The 15,622-nt window shown below is 32.6% G+C and overlaps 2 protein-coding genes across 6 annotated transcripts in view; one reads left to right on the plus strand and one right to left on the minus strand.

Annotated features, from left to right (window-relative positions):
- The window catches only part of fbxl13 (F-box and leucine-rich repeat protein 13), a 100,072-nt gene extending 88,469 nt beyond the window's left edge, over positions 1-11,603 (plus strand). For both annotated transcript variants that reach the window (XM_061924549.2, XM_061924550.2), the window contains exons 18-21: positions 7,437-7,517; positions 7,593-7,727; positions 10,610-10,770; positions 10,850-11,603. In XM_061924549.2, the coding sequence (XP_061780533.1) occupies positions 7,437-7,517; positions 7,593-7,727; positions 10,610-10,770; positions 10,850-10,928 (456 nt within the window). In that variant the 3' untranslated portion in view covers positions 10,929-11,603. The remainder of the gene's footprint in view (positions 1-7,436; positions 7,518-7,592; positions 7,728-10,609; positions 10,771-10,849) is intronic.
- The window catches only part of fam185a (family with sequence similarity 185 member A), a 43,672-nt gene that overhangs the window by 4,407 nt on the left and 23,643 nt on the right, over positions 1-15,622 (minus strand). Inside the window, exon 9 of one of the 4 annotated variants that reach the window (XR_009810476.2) lies at positions 10,655-10,764. Coding sequence is in view for 2 of the 4 variants with exons in the window: in XM_061924553.2 (XP_061780537.1) it covers positions 10,743-10,764 (22 nt within the window). In the remaining 2 variants the exon portion in view is untranslated. Of the gene's footprint in view, positions 1-10,155; positions 10,765-15,622 lie in introns of those variants that run through there. The other 3 variants (XR_009810477.2, XM_061924553.2, XM_061924554.2) reach the window with 3 other exon arrangements.

Here is a 15,622-nt window from a genome sequence, read left to right on the forward strand (position 1 = left end):
TTTTTTGGCGACACCTAGTGGCCACGATAACTCATTACGTTAAGCTTTTGATGCAACAAGGTGAATGATGCGGACACGCTTGTTACTGAATATCTTCTAACATGCTTCTGCCATGCAGACTTTGTATGTGTAAGTAATATGCAAATATAATTGATATTTCTTTATTTTGACAAACAACTAAAACTGCAATATTTTCACATTTAAGACACTTATTCCGCATGTCTATTATATATATATAATAATAATAATATAATACTAATATACTATAATAATAATATACATATTATATTTTCTAGTACGTTTCTGCCGTGCAGACTTTGTATGTGTAACTAATATGCTAATATAATTCATATTTGTTTATTTTGACAAACAACTAAAACGGCAATATTTTTACATTTAAGACACTTATTCCGCATGTCTATTATATATATATATATATATATATATATATATATATAATATAATATGATACTAATATACTATAATAATAATAATATATAATATACATATTATATTTTCTAGTATGTTTCTGCCGTGCAGACTTTGTATGTGTAAGTAATATGCAAATATAATTGATATTTCTTTATTTTGACAAACAACTAAAACTGCAATATTTTCACATTTAAGACACTTATTCCGCATGTCTATTATATATATATAATAATAATAATATAATACTAATATACTATAATAATAATATACATATTATATTTTCTAGTATGTTTCTGTCGTGCAGACTTTGTATGTGTAAGTAATATGCAAATATAATTGATATTTGTTTATTTTGACAAATATCTAAAACGGCAATATTTTCACATTTAAGACACTTATTCCGCATGTCTATATATATATATATATATATATATATATATATATATATATATATATATATATATATATATATATATATATATACATACATACATACATACATACATACAGGTAAAAGCCAGTAAATTAGAATATTTTGAAAAACTTGATTTATTTCAGTAATTGCATTCAAAAGGTGTAACTTGTACATTATATTTATTCATTGCACACAGACTGATGCATTCAAATGTTTATTTCATTTAATTTTGATGATTTGAAGTGGCAACAAATGAAAATCCAAAATTCCGTGTGTCACAAAATTAGAATATTACTTAAGGCTAATACAAAAAAGGGATTTTTAGAAATGTTGGCCAACTGAAAAGTATGAAAATGAAAAATATGAGCATGTACAATACTCAATACTTGGTTGGAGCTCCTTTTGCCTCAATTACTGCGTTAATGCGGCGTGGCATGGAGTCGATGAGTTTCTGGCACTGCTCAGGTGTTATGAGAGCCCAGGTTGCTCTGATAGTGGCCTTCAACTCTTCTGCGTTTTTGGGTCTGGCATTCTGCATCTTCTTTTTCACAATACCCCACAGATTTTCTATGGGGCTAAGGTCAGGGGAGTTGGCGGGCCAATTTAGAACAGAAATACCATGGTCCGTAAACCAGGCACGGGTAGATTTTGCGCTGTGTGCAGGCGCCAAGTCCTGTTGGAACTTGAAATCTCCATCTCCATAGAGCAGGTCAGCAGCAGGAAGCATGAAGTGCTCTAAAACTTGCTGGTAGACGGCTGCGTTGACCCTGGATCTCAGGAAACAGAGTGGACCGACACCAGCAGATGACATGGCACCCCAAACCATCACTGATGGTGGAAACTTTACACTAGACTTCAGGCAACGTGGATCCTGTGCCTCTCCTGTCTTCCTCCAGACTCTGGGACCTCGATTTCCAAAGGAAATGCAAAATTTGCATGGTTGGGTGATGGTTTGGGGTGCCATGTCATCTGCTGGTGTCGGTCCACTCTGTTTCCTGAGATCCAGGGTCAACGCAGCCGTCTACCAGCAAGTTTTAGAGCACTTCATGCTTCCTGCTGCTGACCTGCTCTATGGAGATGGAGATTTCAAGTTCCAACAGGACTTGGCGCCTGCACACAGCGCAAAATCTACCCGTGCCTGGTTTACGGACTATGGTATTTCTGTTCTAAATTGGCCCGCCAACTCCCCTGACCTTAGCCCCATAGAAAATCTGTGGGGTATTGTGAAAAGGAAGATGCAGAATGCCAGACCCAAAAACGCAGAAGAGTTGAAGGCCACTATCAGAGCAACCTGGGCTCTCATAACACCTGAGCAGTGCCAGAAACTCATCGACTCCATGCCACGCCGCATTAACGCAGTAATTGAGGCAAAAGGAGCTCCAACCAAGTATTGAGTATTGTACATGCTCATATTTTTCATTTTCATACTTTTCAGTTGGCCAACATTTCTAAAAATCCCTTTTTTGTATTAGCCTTAAGTAATATTCTAATTTTGTGACACACGGAATTTTGGATTTTCATTTGTTGCCACTTCAAATCATCAAAATTAAATGAAATAAACATTTGAATGCATCAGTCTGTGTGCAATGAATAAATATAATGTACAAGTTACACCTTTTGAATGCAATTACTGAAATAAATCAAGTTTTTCAAAATATTCTAATTTACTGGCTTTTACCTGTATATGTATGTGTGGGGAAAAAAATCACAAGACTACTTCATCTCTACAGGCCTGTTTCATGAGGGGTTCCCTCAATCATCAGGAGATTTTAATGGGAGCATTCACATATCATGGTTTATATAGGGCACAGAGGGGGTAGATACAGGCAGGCGTAGGGGCGTGGTGATTGGCTCATGTGTTACCTAGGAGGTGTTTCCGTCTGTGACGGCAGGCTGATACAATTTCGCTGCGCTTGTTGAGGGATGACAGGTCTGGGCGGTATATAATAAACAGTTTCTCTTTTAAGCATAGGTTGCATCTTTTATTACCACTATTGTAAGGTGTGCTGGATGCAAGAATTTGCCATGTTATTGAATATTCAACATTATTGTCTTTGAGGTTCCAAATGTGCTTGCTGAGTTCTGTAGTATTCCGCAGGCTTTGGTTCCTGAAAGAAGTCTTGTGATTGTTCCATCTGGCTTTGAACTCTCCCTCGGTTAATCCTACATACGTGTCAGATGTGTTAATGTCCTTGCGGGTTACCTTTGATTTGTAAACGACTGATGTTTGTAAGCACCCCCCGTTGAGAGGGCAATCAGGTTTCTTGCGGCAGTTGCAGCCTTTGTTGGTTTTGGAGTCGACTGTCTAGGGGCAGACGGCTCCTTTGCAATTGCTTTGTTGTGATTTGAAATAATTTGTCGTATATTGTTCATACAGCTGTAGCTCAACTTAATGCTGTCCTTGTTGAATACTTTTCTTAGGGTGTTGCCTTTGGGGAAGTGTTTGTCGATCAGAGTGAGGAATTTGTGGCCAATATTAGTTGAGACGTTTTTGCTGTATGGGGGGTTGTACCAGATAATGTTGTTTCGTTTTCTGCTCTTTTTTGGTTGGTTTCTTGGCGTGGGTTCATAGGTGAGTGTGAAGTTGTATCCGCTTTCATCAAGTGCTTTTTGGTACGGGGGGGTTGCTTGGTCAAATTCAGCTTTGCTAGATGACATATAATATATATATAATAATTATAATATTATAATATAATAACAATAATATACTATAATAATAATATATAATATATATATATATTTTCTAATACGCTTCTGCCATGCAGACTTTGTATGTGTAATATGCAAATATAATTGATATTTGTTTATAATAACAATAAAATACTATAATAATAATAATATATATATTTTTTCTAACACGCTTCTGCCATGCAGACTTTGTATGTGTAAGTAATATGCAAACATAATTGATATTTGTTTATTTTGACAAATATCTATAACTGCAATATTTTCACATTTAAGACACTTATTCCGCATGTCTATTATACATATATAATAATAATAATATATAATATACTATAATAACAATAATAACTATATATATTTATATATATTATATTTTCTAGTATGTTTCTGCCGTGCAGACTTTGTATGTGTAAGTAATATGCAAATATAATTGATATTTCTTTATTTTGACAAATATCTAAAACTGCAATATTTTGACATTTAAGACACTTATTCCGCATGTCTATTATATATATATATATACTGTATATATATATATATATAATAATAATATATAATATAATATAATAATATACTATAATAATAATATATAATCTATATATATTTTCTAATACACTTCTGCCATGCAGACTTTGTATGTGTAATATGCAAATATAATTGATGTTTATTTTGACAAATATCTAAAACTGCAATATTTTCACATTTAAGACACTTATTCCACATGTCTATTATATATATATATATGTATATATATAATAATAATATATCACAATGATATACTATAATAATAATATATATATATTTTCTAATACGCTTCTGCCATGCAGACTTTGTATGTGTAATATGCAAATATAATTGATATTTGTTTATAATAACAATAATATACTATAATAATAATAATATATATATTTTCTAATACACTTCTGCCATGCAGACTTTGTATGTGCAAGTAATATGCAAATATAATTGATATTTGTTTATTTTGACAAATATCTAAAACTGCAATATTTTCACATTTAAGACACTTTATCCGCATGTCTATTATACATATATATATAATAATATATAATAATATACTATAATAACAATAATAATATATATTATATATATTATATTTTCTAATACGCTTCTGCCGTGCAGACTTTGTATGTGTAAGTAATATGCAAATATCATTATTTCTTTATTTTGACAAATAACTAAAAGTGCAATATTTTTACATTTAAGACACTTATTCCGCATGTCTATTATATATACTGTATATATATATATATATATATAATAACAATAATATACTATAATAATAATATATAATCTATATATATTTTCTAATACACTTCTGCCATGCAGACTTTGCATGTGTAATATGCAAATATAATTGATATTTGTTTATTTTGACAAATATCTAAAACTGCAATATTTTCACATTTAAGACACTTATTCCACATGTCTATTATATATATATATATATATATACATATATATATATATAATAATAATATATAATAATATAATAATGATATACTATAATAATATATATATATATATTTTCTAATACGCTTCTGCCATGCAGACTTTGTATGTGTAATATGCAAATATAATTGATATTTGTTTATAATAACAATAATATACTATAATAATAATATATATATATTTTCTAATACGCTTCTGCCATGCAGACTTTGTATGTGTAATATGCAAATATAATTGATATTTGTTTATTTTGACAAATATCTAAAACTGCAATATTTTCACATTTAAGACACTTATTCCACATGTCTATTATATATATATATATATATATATATGTATATATATGTATGTATATATATATATATAATAATATAATATAATGATATACTATAATAATAATATATATATATTTTCTAATACGCTTCTGCCATGCACTTTGTATGTGTAATATGCAAATATAATTGATATTTGTTTGTAATAACAATAATATACTATAATAACAATAATAATATATATATATTATATTTTCTAATACGCTTCTGCCATGCAGACTTTGTATGTGTAAGTAATATGCAAATATCATTGATATTTATTTTGACAAATATCTAAAACTGCAATATTTTCACATTTAAGACACTTTATCCGCATGTCTATTATACATATATAATAATAATAATATATAATATACTATAATAACAATAACTATATATATTTATATATATTATATTTTCTAGTATGTTTCTGCCGTGCAGACTTTGTATGTGTAAGTAATATGCAAATATAATTGATATTTCTTTATTTTGACAAATATCTAAAACTGCAATATTTTGACATTTAAGACACTTATTCCACATGTCTATTATATATATATTTACTGTATATATATAAATATAATAATAATAATAATATATAATATAATATAATAACAATAATATACTATAATAATAATATATAATCTATATATATTTTCTAATACACTTCTGCCATGCAGACTTTGTATGTGTAATATGCAAATATCATTGATGTTTATTTTGACCAATATCTAAAACTGCAATATTTTGACATTTAAGACACTTATTCCACATGTCTATTATATATATATTTACTGTATATATATAAATATAATAATAATAATAATATATAATATAATATAATAACAATAATATACTATAATAATAATATATAATCTATATATATTTTCTAATACACTTCTGCCATGCAGACTTTGTATGTGTAATATGCAAATATAATTGATGTTTATTTTGACCAATATCTAAAACTGCAATATTTTCACATTTAAGACACTTATTCCACATGTCTATTATATATATATATATATGTATATATATAATAATAATATATAATAATATATCACAATGATATACTATAATAATAATATATAATATATATATATATTTTCTAATACGCTTCTGCCATGCAGACTTTGTATGTGTAATATGCAAATATAATTGATATTTGTTTATAATAACAATAATATACTATAATAATATATATATTTTCTAATACGCTTCTGCCATGCAGACTTTGTATGTGTATATGCAAATATAATTGATATTTGTTTATTTTGACAAATATCTATAACTGCAATATTTTCACATTTAAGACACTTTTTCCGCATGTCTATTATACATATATATATGATAATATATAATATACTATAATAACAATAATAATATATATATATTATATTTTCTAATACGCTTCTGCCGTGCAGACTTTGTATGTGTAAGTAATATGCAAATATAATTGATATTTATTTTGACAAATATCTAAAACTGCAATATTTTCACATTTAAGACACTTTATCCGCATGTCTATTATACATATGTATATTATAATAATAATATACTATAATAACAATAATAATATATATATTATATTTTCTAATACGCTTCTGCCGTGCAGACTTTGTATGTGTAAGTAATATGCAAATATAATTGATATTTCTTTTTTTGACAAACATCTAAAACTGCAATATCTTTACATTTAAGACACTTATTACGCATGTCTAGCTTGTGTGCTATTGAATGCCTAGCTGTTGTGTAGCTGCTATCTCCTACTCGCCTATAAGCCGAGGATGTTTACAGTTTGTAAAGGACTAAAATAGAGGAATAGATCAACCTTGTGTTTTATTGGAGGACATTTAGATGTTGACTTCCTGTCCAACTGCAGGACTGCTTGTATCGGAGATTGTGGATGCAAGCTGATATCAGTGGATACTTGTTTTTTTTGTGCTGATATCAACACTGGATCGGGACACCCCTAATTACTAGCACCTGTCGGAGTGACATGAGACTTGACACCCCCCCTCTATCTCTGAACAGGGCTGTTTGTTGAGGGCTTCAAAGTGTGCGCTAGTTGTGTAGTGGAATGTTGTTATTCTCCCTAAACTATTTTCTTCTTCAATATTCAGGGTCTGGCTGCTCTGGAGGAGGTTCCCTTGAAAAAGTTGATTGTGGCTGAATGCATCGACATCACAGATAGCGGCATCGAGGTACGAACCTTTTTAGGGGGGTAACCATCCGTCATTCAGCCGTTGATTGGAGTGAACTGAACTGAATGTGAGCAGAACCTGTGCAAGTACGTGGCCGACATGGAATACGTGGACGTGTCCGGCTGTTTGGCGTTGTCTGACCAGGCCGTCAGAGCCTTCGTCTTTTACTGCAGAGGTCTGTTCACGCTGAAGATGGGAGGCTGTCCAAAGGTAGACACACATCAACTACCCTGTCTTGGTACTTGGTACTTGGGTCTCATGCCACACAGGGCACCTCAAGCAAGACCCATCAAGTCTCTCTTTAAGAAGACATGCAACATTTAGACAGGAAGTCTCTTCACTGTCATTATTGTAATATTCTTAGCGAGTATAATATTTTTATAAACTACCACATATAAACTACTGTGATACAACTTGGTCTCATGCAACACAGGGCACCTTAAGAACCGTCAAGTCTCTCTTTAATATATATATATATATATATATATATATATATATATATATACATATACATATATATATATATACATATATATATATATATATATATATATACATATACATATATATATATATATATATATATATATATATATATATATATATATATATAAAACAAATCATTCTATATTGCTGTATATTAGGGGTGTACATTTTTTTTTTTCAAATGAATTGAAATTCTTATTTGTAAGGATTCTTGATCGATTAAAAAAACAAAAATCGATCCCAAAAAATATATATATATATATAAATATTTATATATTACAAATCATTCTATTTTACTGTATATAAGGGCTGTCCAAAAAATTGATTTTCGAATGAATTGCGATTCTTATTTGTAACGATTCTTGATCAATTAAAACAATTTTTTAAATATACGGTGGCAGAGGGGTTAGTGCATCTGCCTCACAGTACAAAGGTCCTGAGTAGTCTTGGGTTCAATCCCAGGCTCGGGATCTTTCTGTGTGGAGTTTGCATGTTCTCCCCGTGACTGCGTGGGTTCCCTCCGGGTACTCCGGCTTCCTCCCACCTCCAAAGACATGCACCTGGGGATAAGTTGATTGGCAACACTAAATTGGCCCTAGTGTGTGGATGTGAGTGTGAATGTTGTCTGTCTATCTGTGTTGGCCCTGTGATGAGGTAGCGACTTGTCCAGGGTGTACCCCGCCTTCCGCCCGATTGTAGCTGAGATAGGCTCCAGCGCCCCCCGCGACCCCAAAGGGAATAAGCGGTAGAAAATGGATGGATGGATGGATATATATATATATATATATATATATATATATATATATATATATATATATATTACTAATCATTCTATATTACTAGGGGTGTCAAAAAAATTGATTTTCAAATGAATTGCACATCTTATTTGTAACGATTCTTAGACGATTAAAAAAAAAATCTAAATTCGATTTAAGTATATATATATATATATATATATATATATATATATATACATATATATATATATATAAATATATATATATATATATACATATATATATATATATATATAAATATATATATATATATATATATATATATATAAATATATTACAAATCATTCCATGTTACTGTATATTAGAGATGAAAAAAATTGTTTTTCGAATGAATTGCGATTCTAATTTGTAACGATTTTTAATCGATTAAAAACAAAAATCGATCTAAAAATATATATATATATATATATATGTATATGTATATATTACAAATCATTCTATATTACTGTATATTAGGGGTGTCAAAAAAATTTTTTTTCAAATGAATTGAGATTCTTATTTGTAACGATTCTTGATCGATTAAAAAAACAAAAATCAATCAAAAAATAAAAAATGTATATATATATACAGTATATATATATATATATATATATATATACATATATATATGTATATATTACAAATCATTCTATTTTACTGTATATAAATTGTATAATTGTATAAAAATAGATTTTCGAATGAATTGCGATTATTTGTAACGATTCTTATAATCAATTAAAAACATTTTTTTTTCTATCTATATATTACAAATCATTATATATTACTAGGGGTGTCAAAAAAATCGATTTTCAAATGAATTGCGATTCTTATTTGTAATGATTCTTAATCGATTTAAAAAAAATTAAATTTCTAAATATATATATATATTATTATATATATATGTATATGTATATATTACAAATCATTCTATATTACTGTATATTAGGGGTGTCAAAAAATGTTTATCTTCAAATGAATTGCAATTCCTTTTTGTAACGATTTTTAATTGATAAAAAAAATCAAAGATCGATCTAAAAAAAAAAAAAAGTGTATATATATATACATACATACATACATACATACACACATTTATATATATTACAGATCATTCACCTCAAGTCATCAACTGTAGTTACTGACAGTGGGTTTCTGAAGTGTTCCTGAGCCCATGTGGGGATATCCTTTACACACTGATGTCGCTTGTTGATGCAGTACAGCCTGAGGGATCGAAGGTCACGGGCTTAGCTGCTTACGTGCAGTGATTTCTCCAGATTCTCTGAACCCTTTGATGATATTACGGAGCGTAGATGGTGAAATCCCTAAATTCCTTGCAATAGCTGGTTGAGAAATGATGTTCTTAAACAATTTGCTCAGGCATTTGTTGACAAAGTGGTGACTCTCGCCCCGTCCTTGTTTGTGAATGACTGAGCATTTCATGGAATCTACTTTTATACCCAATCATGGCACCCACCTGTTCCCAATTAGCCTGCTCACCTGTGGGATGTTCCAAATAAGTGTTTGATGAGCATTCCTCAACTCTCTCAGTCTTTTTTGCCACTTGTGTCAGCTTTTTTTAAACACGTTGCAGGCATCAAATTCTAAAGTTAATGATTATTTGCACAAAAAAAATGTTTATGAGTTTGAACATCAAATATGTTGTCTTTGTAGCATATTCAACTGAATACGGGTTGAAAATGATTTGCAAATATTCCGTTTATATTTACATGTAACACAATTTCTCAACTCATATGGAAACGGGGTTTGTAAAGCTACCTACTAATGACGTCCGAGGCAACAAGTGGACTAGTTTCTGCTTCCTTCTACCCTCAGATGACGGACATGGCAGTTCAGTGCCTGTCGAGCGGCGGTCAGTACCTGCGGGAGCTGGACGTGAGCGGCTCCCTCTTCACCGACCGCGCCATCAAATACATGGAGAGGCTCTGCCCGCCGTTGTCTTCCGTCATCATGAACAACTGCAACGGCATCTCAGAGTGAAGGAAAACATCTTGAATGGAGCGCATCGTCCTCCACCACTAACGTTATTGTGTGTGTGTGTGTGTGTGTTGGCAGGGCGGGGGCCATGAGGTTGCAGCCGCACGTGCAGCACTGGGAGTACAGCAACGACCAGACCAACCTATGGCTTCGGTGAAGCAGTGCAGGAGAGCCAGATTTAAACTCCCTTCAGCCAATCAGAGCATTGCTCAACAGTTACATTCCACAGCTCCCAGTCTGTGGAATGCTCTCCCTGACCACCTGAGGGCACCACAGACTGTGGATGCTTTTAAAAAAGGCTTAAAACCCCTTCTTTAAAAAAAAAAAAAAAGCTTTTATAGATACTGTATATGCATACTAGTTCTAGCTATTAGGCTGTTGTAGTTTTTATTTTTATTTATTTATTTATTTTAATTATCTTTTTATTATTATTATTATTTATTTTATTTTTTGTTCAATACACCGTAGCACTTTGAGGTTGTTTGCTCAATGTAAAGTGCTTTCTACAAATAAAATCTATTATTACAAATCACTCAGAATTCAATTTACCGTATTTCACGGACTACAAGGTGCACTTAAAATCATTTTTTCCCCCTCAAAACTCGACAGTCCGCCTTATAACCCGGTGCGCCTTATGTACGGAATAAATCTGGTTCTGCTTACCGACTTCGAAGCAATTTTATTTGGTACATGGTGTAATGATAAGTGTGACCAGTAGATGGCAGTCACACATAAGAGATACGTGTAGACTGCACTATGATGTTAGAATAATTATGTGCAAGTTATCACACAACTCTCATGTTTAAAGGCCGTTGCTATAGTTGTTATCAATTGTGCTGAAGTTCTACTTTTCTATCTGTGCAAAGGGCGAGTCGTCACGTATCAGTGTTTGTGTCCAGAACATCGAGTTGCGCCTTATGTACGGAATAAATCTGGTTCTGCTTACCGACTTCGAAGCAATTTTATTTGGTACATGGTGTAATGATAAGTGTGACCAGTAGATGGCAGTCACACATAAGAGATACGTGTAGACTGCAGTATGATGTTAGAATAATTATGTGCAAGTTATCACACAACTCTCATGCTTAAAGGCCATTGCTATAGTTGTTATCAATTGTGCTGAAGTTGTACTTTTCTATCTGTGCAAAGGGACTACTCACAATCTTATATTGCGAGTCGTCTCGTATCAGTGTTTGTGTCCAGAACGTTGAGTAGCGCCTTATGTACGGAATAAATCTGGTTCTGCTTACTGACCTCGAAGCAATTTTATTTGGTACATGGTGTAATGGTAATGATAAGTGTGACCAGTAGATGGCAGTCACACATAAGAGACACGTGTAGGCTGCACTATGATGTTAGAATAATTATGCGTAAGTTATCACACAACTCTTATTATTATGCTTAAAGGCCGTTGCTATAGTTGTTATCAATTGTGCTGAAGTTGTACTTTTCTATCTGTGCAAGGGGACTACTCGCAATCTTAGATTGCGAGTCGTCACGTATCAGTGTTTGTGTCCAGAACATCGAGTTGCGCCTTATGTACGGAATAAATCTGGTTCTGCTTACCGACTTCGAAGCAATTTTATTTGGTACATGGTGTAATGATAAGTGTGACCAGTAGATGGCAGTCACACATAAGAGATACGTGTAGACTGCAGTATGATGTTGGAATAATTATGTGCAAGTTATCACACAACTCTCATGTTTAAAGGCCGTTGCTATAGTTGTTATCAATTGTGCTGAAGTTGTACTTTTCTATCTGTGCAAAGGGACTACTCACAATCTTATATTGCGAGTCGTCTCGTATCAGTGTTTGTGTCCAGAACATCGATTTGCGCCTTATGTACGTAATAAATCTGGTTTTGCTTACTGACCTCGAAGCAATTTTATTTGGTACATGGTGCAATGGTAATGATAAGTGTGACCAGTAGATGGCAGTCACACATAAGCGATACGTGTAGACTCCAGTATGATGTTAGAATAATTATGTGCAAGTTATCACACAACTCTCATGCTTAAAGGCCGTTGCTATAGTTGTTATCAATTGTGCTGAAGTTGTACTTTTCTATCTGTGCAAAGGGACTACTCACAATCTTATATTGCGAGTCGTCTCGTATCAGTGTTTGTGTCCAGAACATCGAGTTGCGCCTTATGTACGGAATAAATCTGGTTCTGCTTACAGACTTCGAAGCAATTTTATTTGGTACATGGTGTAATGATAAGTGTGACCAGTAGATGGCAGTCACACATAAGAGATACGTGTAGACAGCACTATGATGTTAGAATAATTATGTGCAAGTTATCACACAACTCTCATGCTTAAAGGCCGTTGCTATAGTTGTTATCAATTGTGCTGAAGTTGTACTTTTCTATCTGTGCAAAGGGACTACAAGATTGCGAGTCGTCACGTATCAGTGTTTGTGTCCAAAACGTTGAGTAGCGCCTTATGTACGGAATAAATCTGGTTCTGCTTACTGACCTTGAAGCAATTTTATTTGGTACATGGTGTAATGGTAATGATAAGTGTGACCAGTAGATGGCAGTCACACATAAGAGATACGTGTAGACTGTACTATGATGTTAGAATAATTATGTGCAAGTTATCACACAACTCTCATGTTTAAAGGCCGTTGCTATAGTTGTTATCAATTGTGCTGAAGTTGTACTTTTCTATCTGTGCAAAGGGACTACTCGCAATCTTAGATTGTGAGTCGTCACGTATCAGTGATTGCGTTCAGAACATCGAGTTGCGCCTTATGTACGGAATAAATCTGGTTTTGTTTACCGACCTTGAAGCAATTTTATTTGGTACATGGTGTAATAAGTGTGACCAGTAGATGGCAGTCACACATAAGAGATACGTGTAGACTGCAGTATGATGTTAGAATAATTATGTGCAAGTTATCACACAACTCTTATGCTTAAAGGCCGTTGTTATAGTTGTTATCAATTGTGCTGAAGTTGTACTTTTCTATCTGTGCAAAGGGACTACTCGCAATCTTAGATTGCGAGTCGTCTCGTATCAGTGTTTGTGTCCAGAACATCGAGTTGCGCCTTATGTACGGAATAAATCTGGTTCTGCTTACAGACTTCGAAGCAATTTTATTTGGTACATGGTGTAATGATAAGTGTGACCAGTAGATGGCAGTCACACATAAGAGATACGTGTAGACTGCAGTATGATGTTAGAATAATTATGTGCAAGTTATCACACAACTCTCATGCTTAAAGGCCGTTGCTATAGTTGTTATCAATTGTGCTGAAGTTGTACTTTTCTATCTGTGCAAAGGGACTACTCGCAATCTTAGATTGCGAGTCGTCTCGTATCAGTGTTTGTGTCCAGAACATCGAGTTGCGCCTTATGTACGGAATAAATCTGGTTCTGCTTACAGACTTCGAAGCAATTTTATTTGGTACATGGTGTAATGATAAGTGTGACCAGTAGATGGCAGTCAAACATAAGAGATACGTGTAGACTGCAATATGACTCAAGTAAACAACACCAACATTTTGTGTTCCATTGAAAATATAGAATGTTACACACGGCCTTTAAAAATCTTTGAAAATGTTTTAGTAGGACTTTGGTAGGCCTGTGTGCTTACGGACTGTATCCCTTGCAGACTGTATTGATATATAATGTAGGAACCACAATATTAATAACAGAAAGAAACAACCCTTTTGTGTGAATGAGTGTAAATGGGGGAGGGAGGTTTTTTTGGGTTGGTGCACTAATTGTAAGTGTATCTTGTGTTTTTTAATGTTGATTTAATATTAAAAAAATAAAATTAAATAATTATTATTTTTTTTAATTTCTTGTGCGGCCCGGTACCAATCGATCCACGGCCCGGTGGTTGGGGATCACTGATCTAATGAGTTACTATGGTCATCTAATGAGTTACTATGGTCATCTAATGAGCTACTATGGTCATTTAATGAGTTACTTTGGTCATCTAATTGTTTACTATGGTCATCTAATGAGTTACTATGGTCATCTAATGAGTTACTATGGTCATCTAATGAGTTACTATGGTCATCTAATGAGTTACTATGGTCATTAATGCGTTACTATGGTCATCTAATGCGTTACTATGGTCATCTAATGCGTTACTATGGTCATCTAATGAGCTACTATGGTCATCTAATGAGTTACTATGGTCATCTAATGAGCTACTATGGTAATGTAATGAGTTACTATGGTCATCTAATGAGTTACTGTGGTCATCTAATAGGTTACTATGGTCATCTAAGGAGTTACTATGGTCATCTAATGAGTTACTATGGTCATCTAATGAGCTACTATGGTCATCTAATGAGCTACTATGGTCATCTAATGAGTTACTATGGTCATCTAATGAGTTACTATGGTCATCTAATGAGTTACTATGGTCATCTAATGAGTTACTATGGTCATCTAATGAGCTACTATGGTCATCTAATGAGTTACTATGGTCATCTAATGAGTTACTATGGTCATCTAATGAGTTACTATGGTCATCTAATGAGTTACTATGGTCATCTAATGAGTTACTATGGTCATCTAATGAGCTACTATGGTCATCTAATGAGTTACTATGGTCATCTAATGAGTTACTATGGTCATCTAATGAGTTACTATGGTCATCTAATGAGCTACTATGGTCATCTAATGAGTTACTATGGTCATCTAATGAGTTACTATGGTCATCTAATGAGTTACTATGGTCATCTAATGAGTTACTATGGTCATCTAATGAGCTACTATGGAAATCTAATTAGTTACTATGGTCATCTAATTAGTTACTATGGTAATATAAGTCACAGCAGCTCAGACGAGGCACCAAGCAGTGTGGGTGGGGAGCGTTTCCACAGAGT

The sequence above is a fragment of the Nerophis lumbriciformis genome, linkage group LG29, assembly GCF_033978685.3.
Source record: "Nerophis lumbriciformis linkage group LG29, RoL_Nlum_v2.1, whole genome shotgun sequence".
Lineage (NCBI taxonomy): Eukaryota > Metazoa > Chordata > Actinopteri > Syngnathiformes > Syngnathidae > Nerophis > Nerophis lumbriciformis.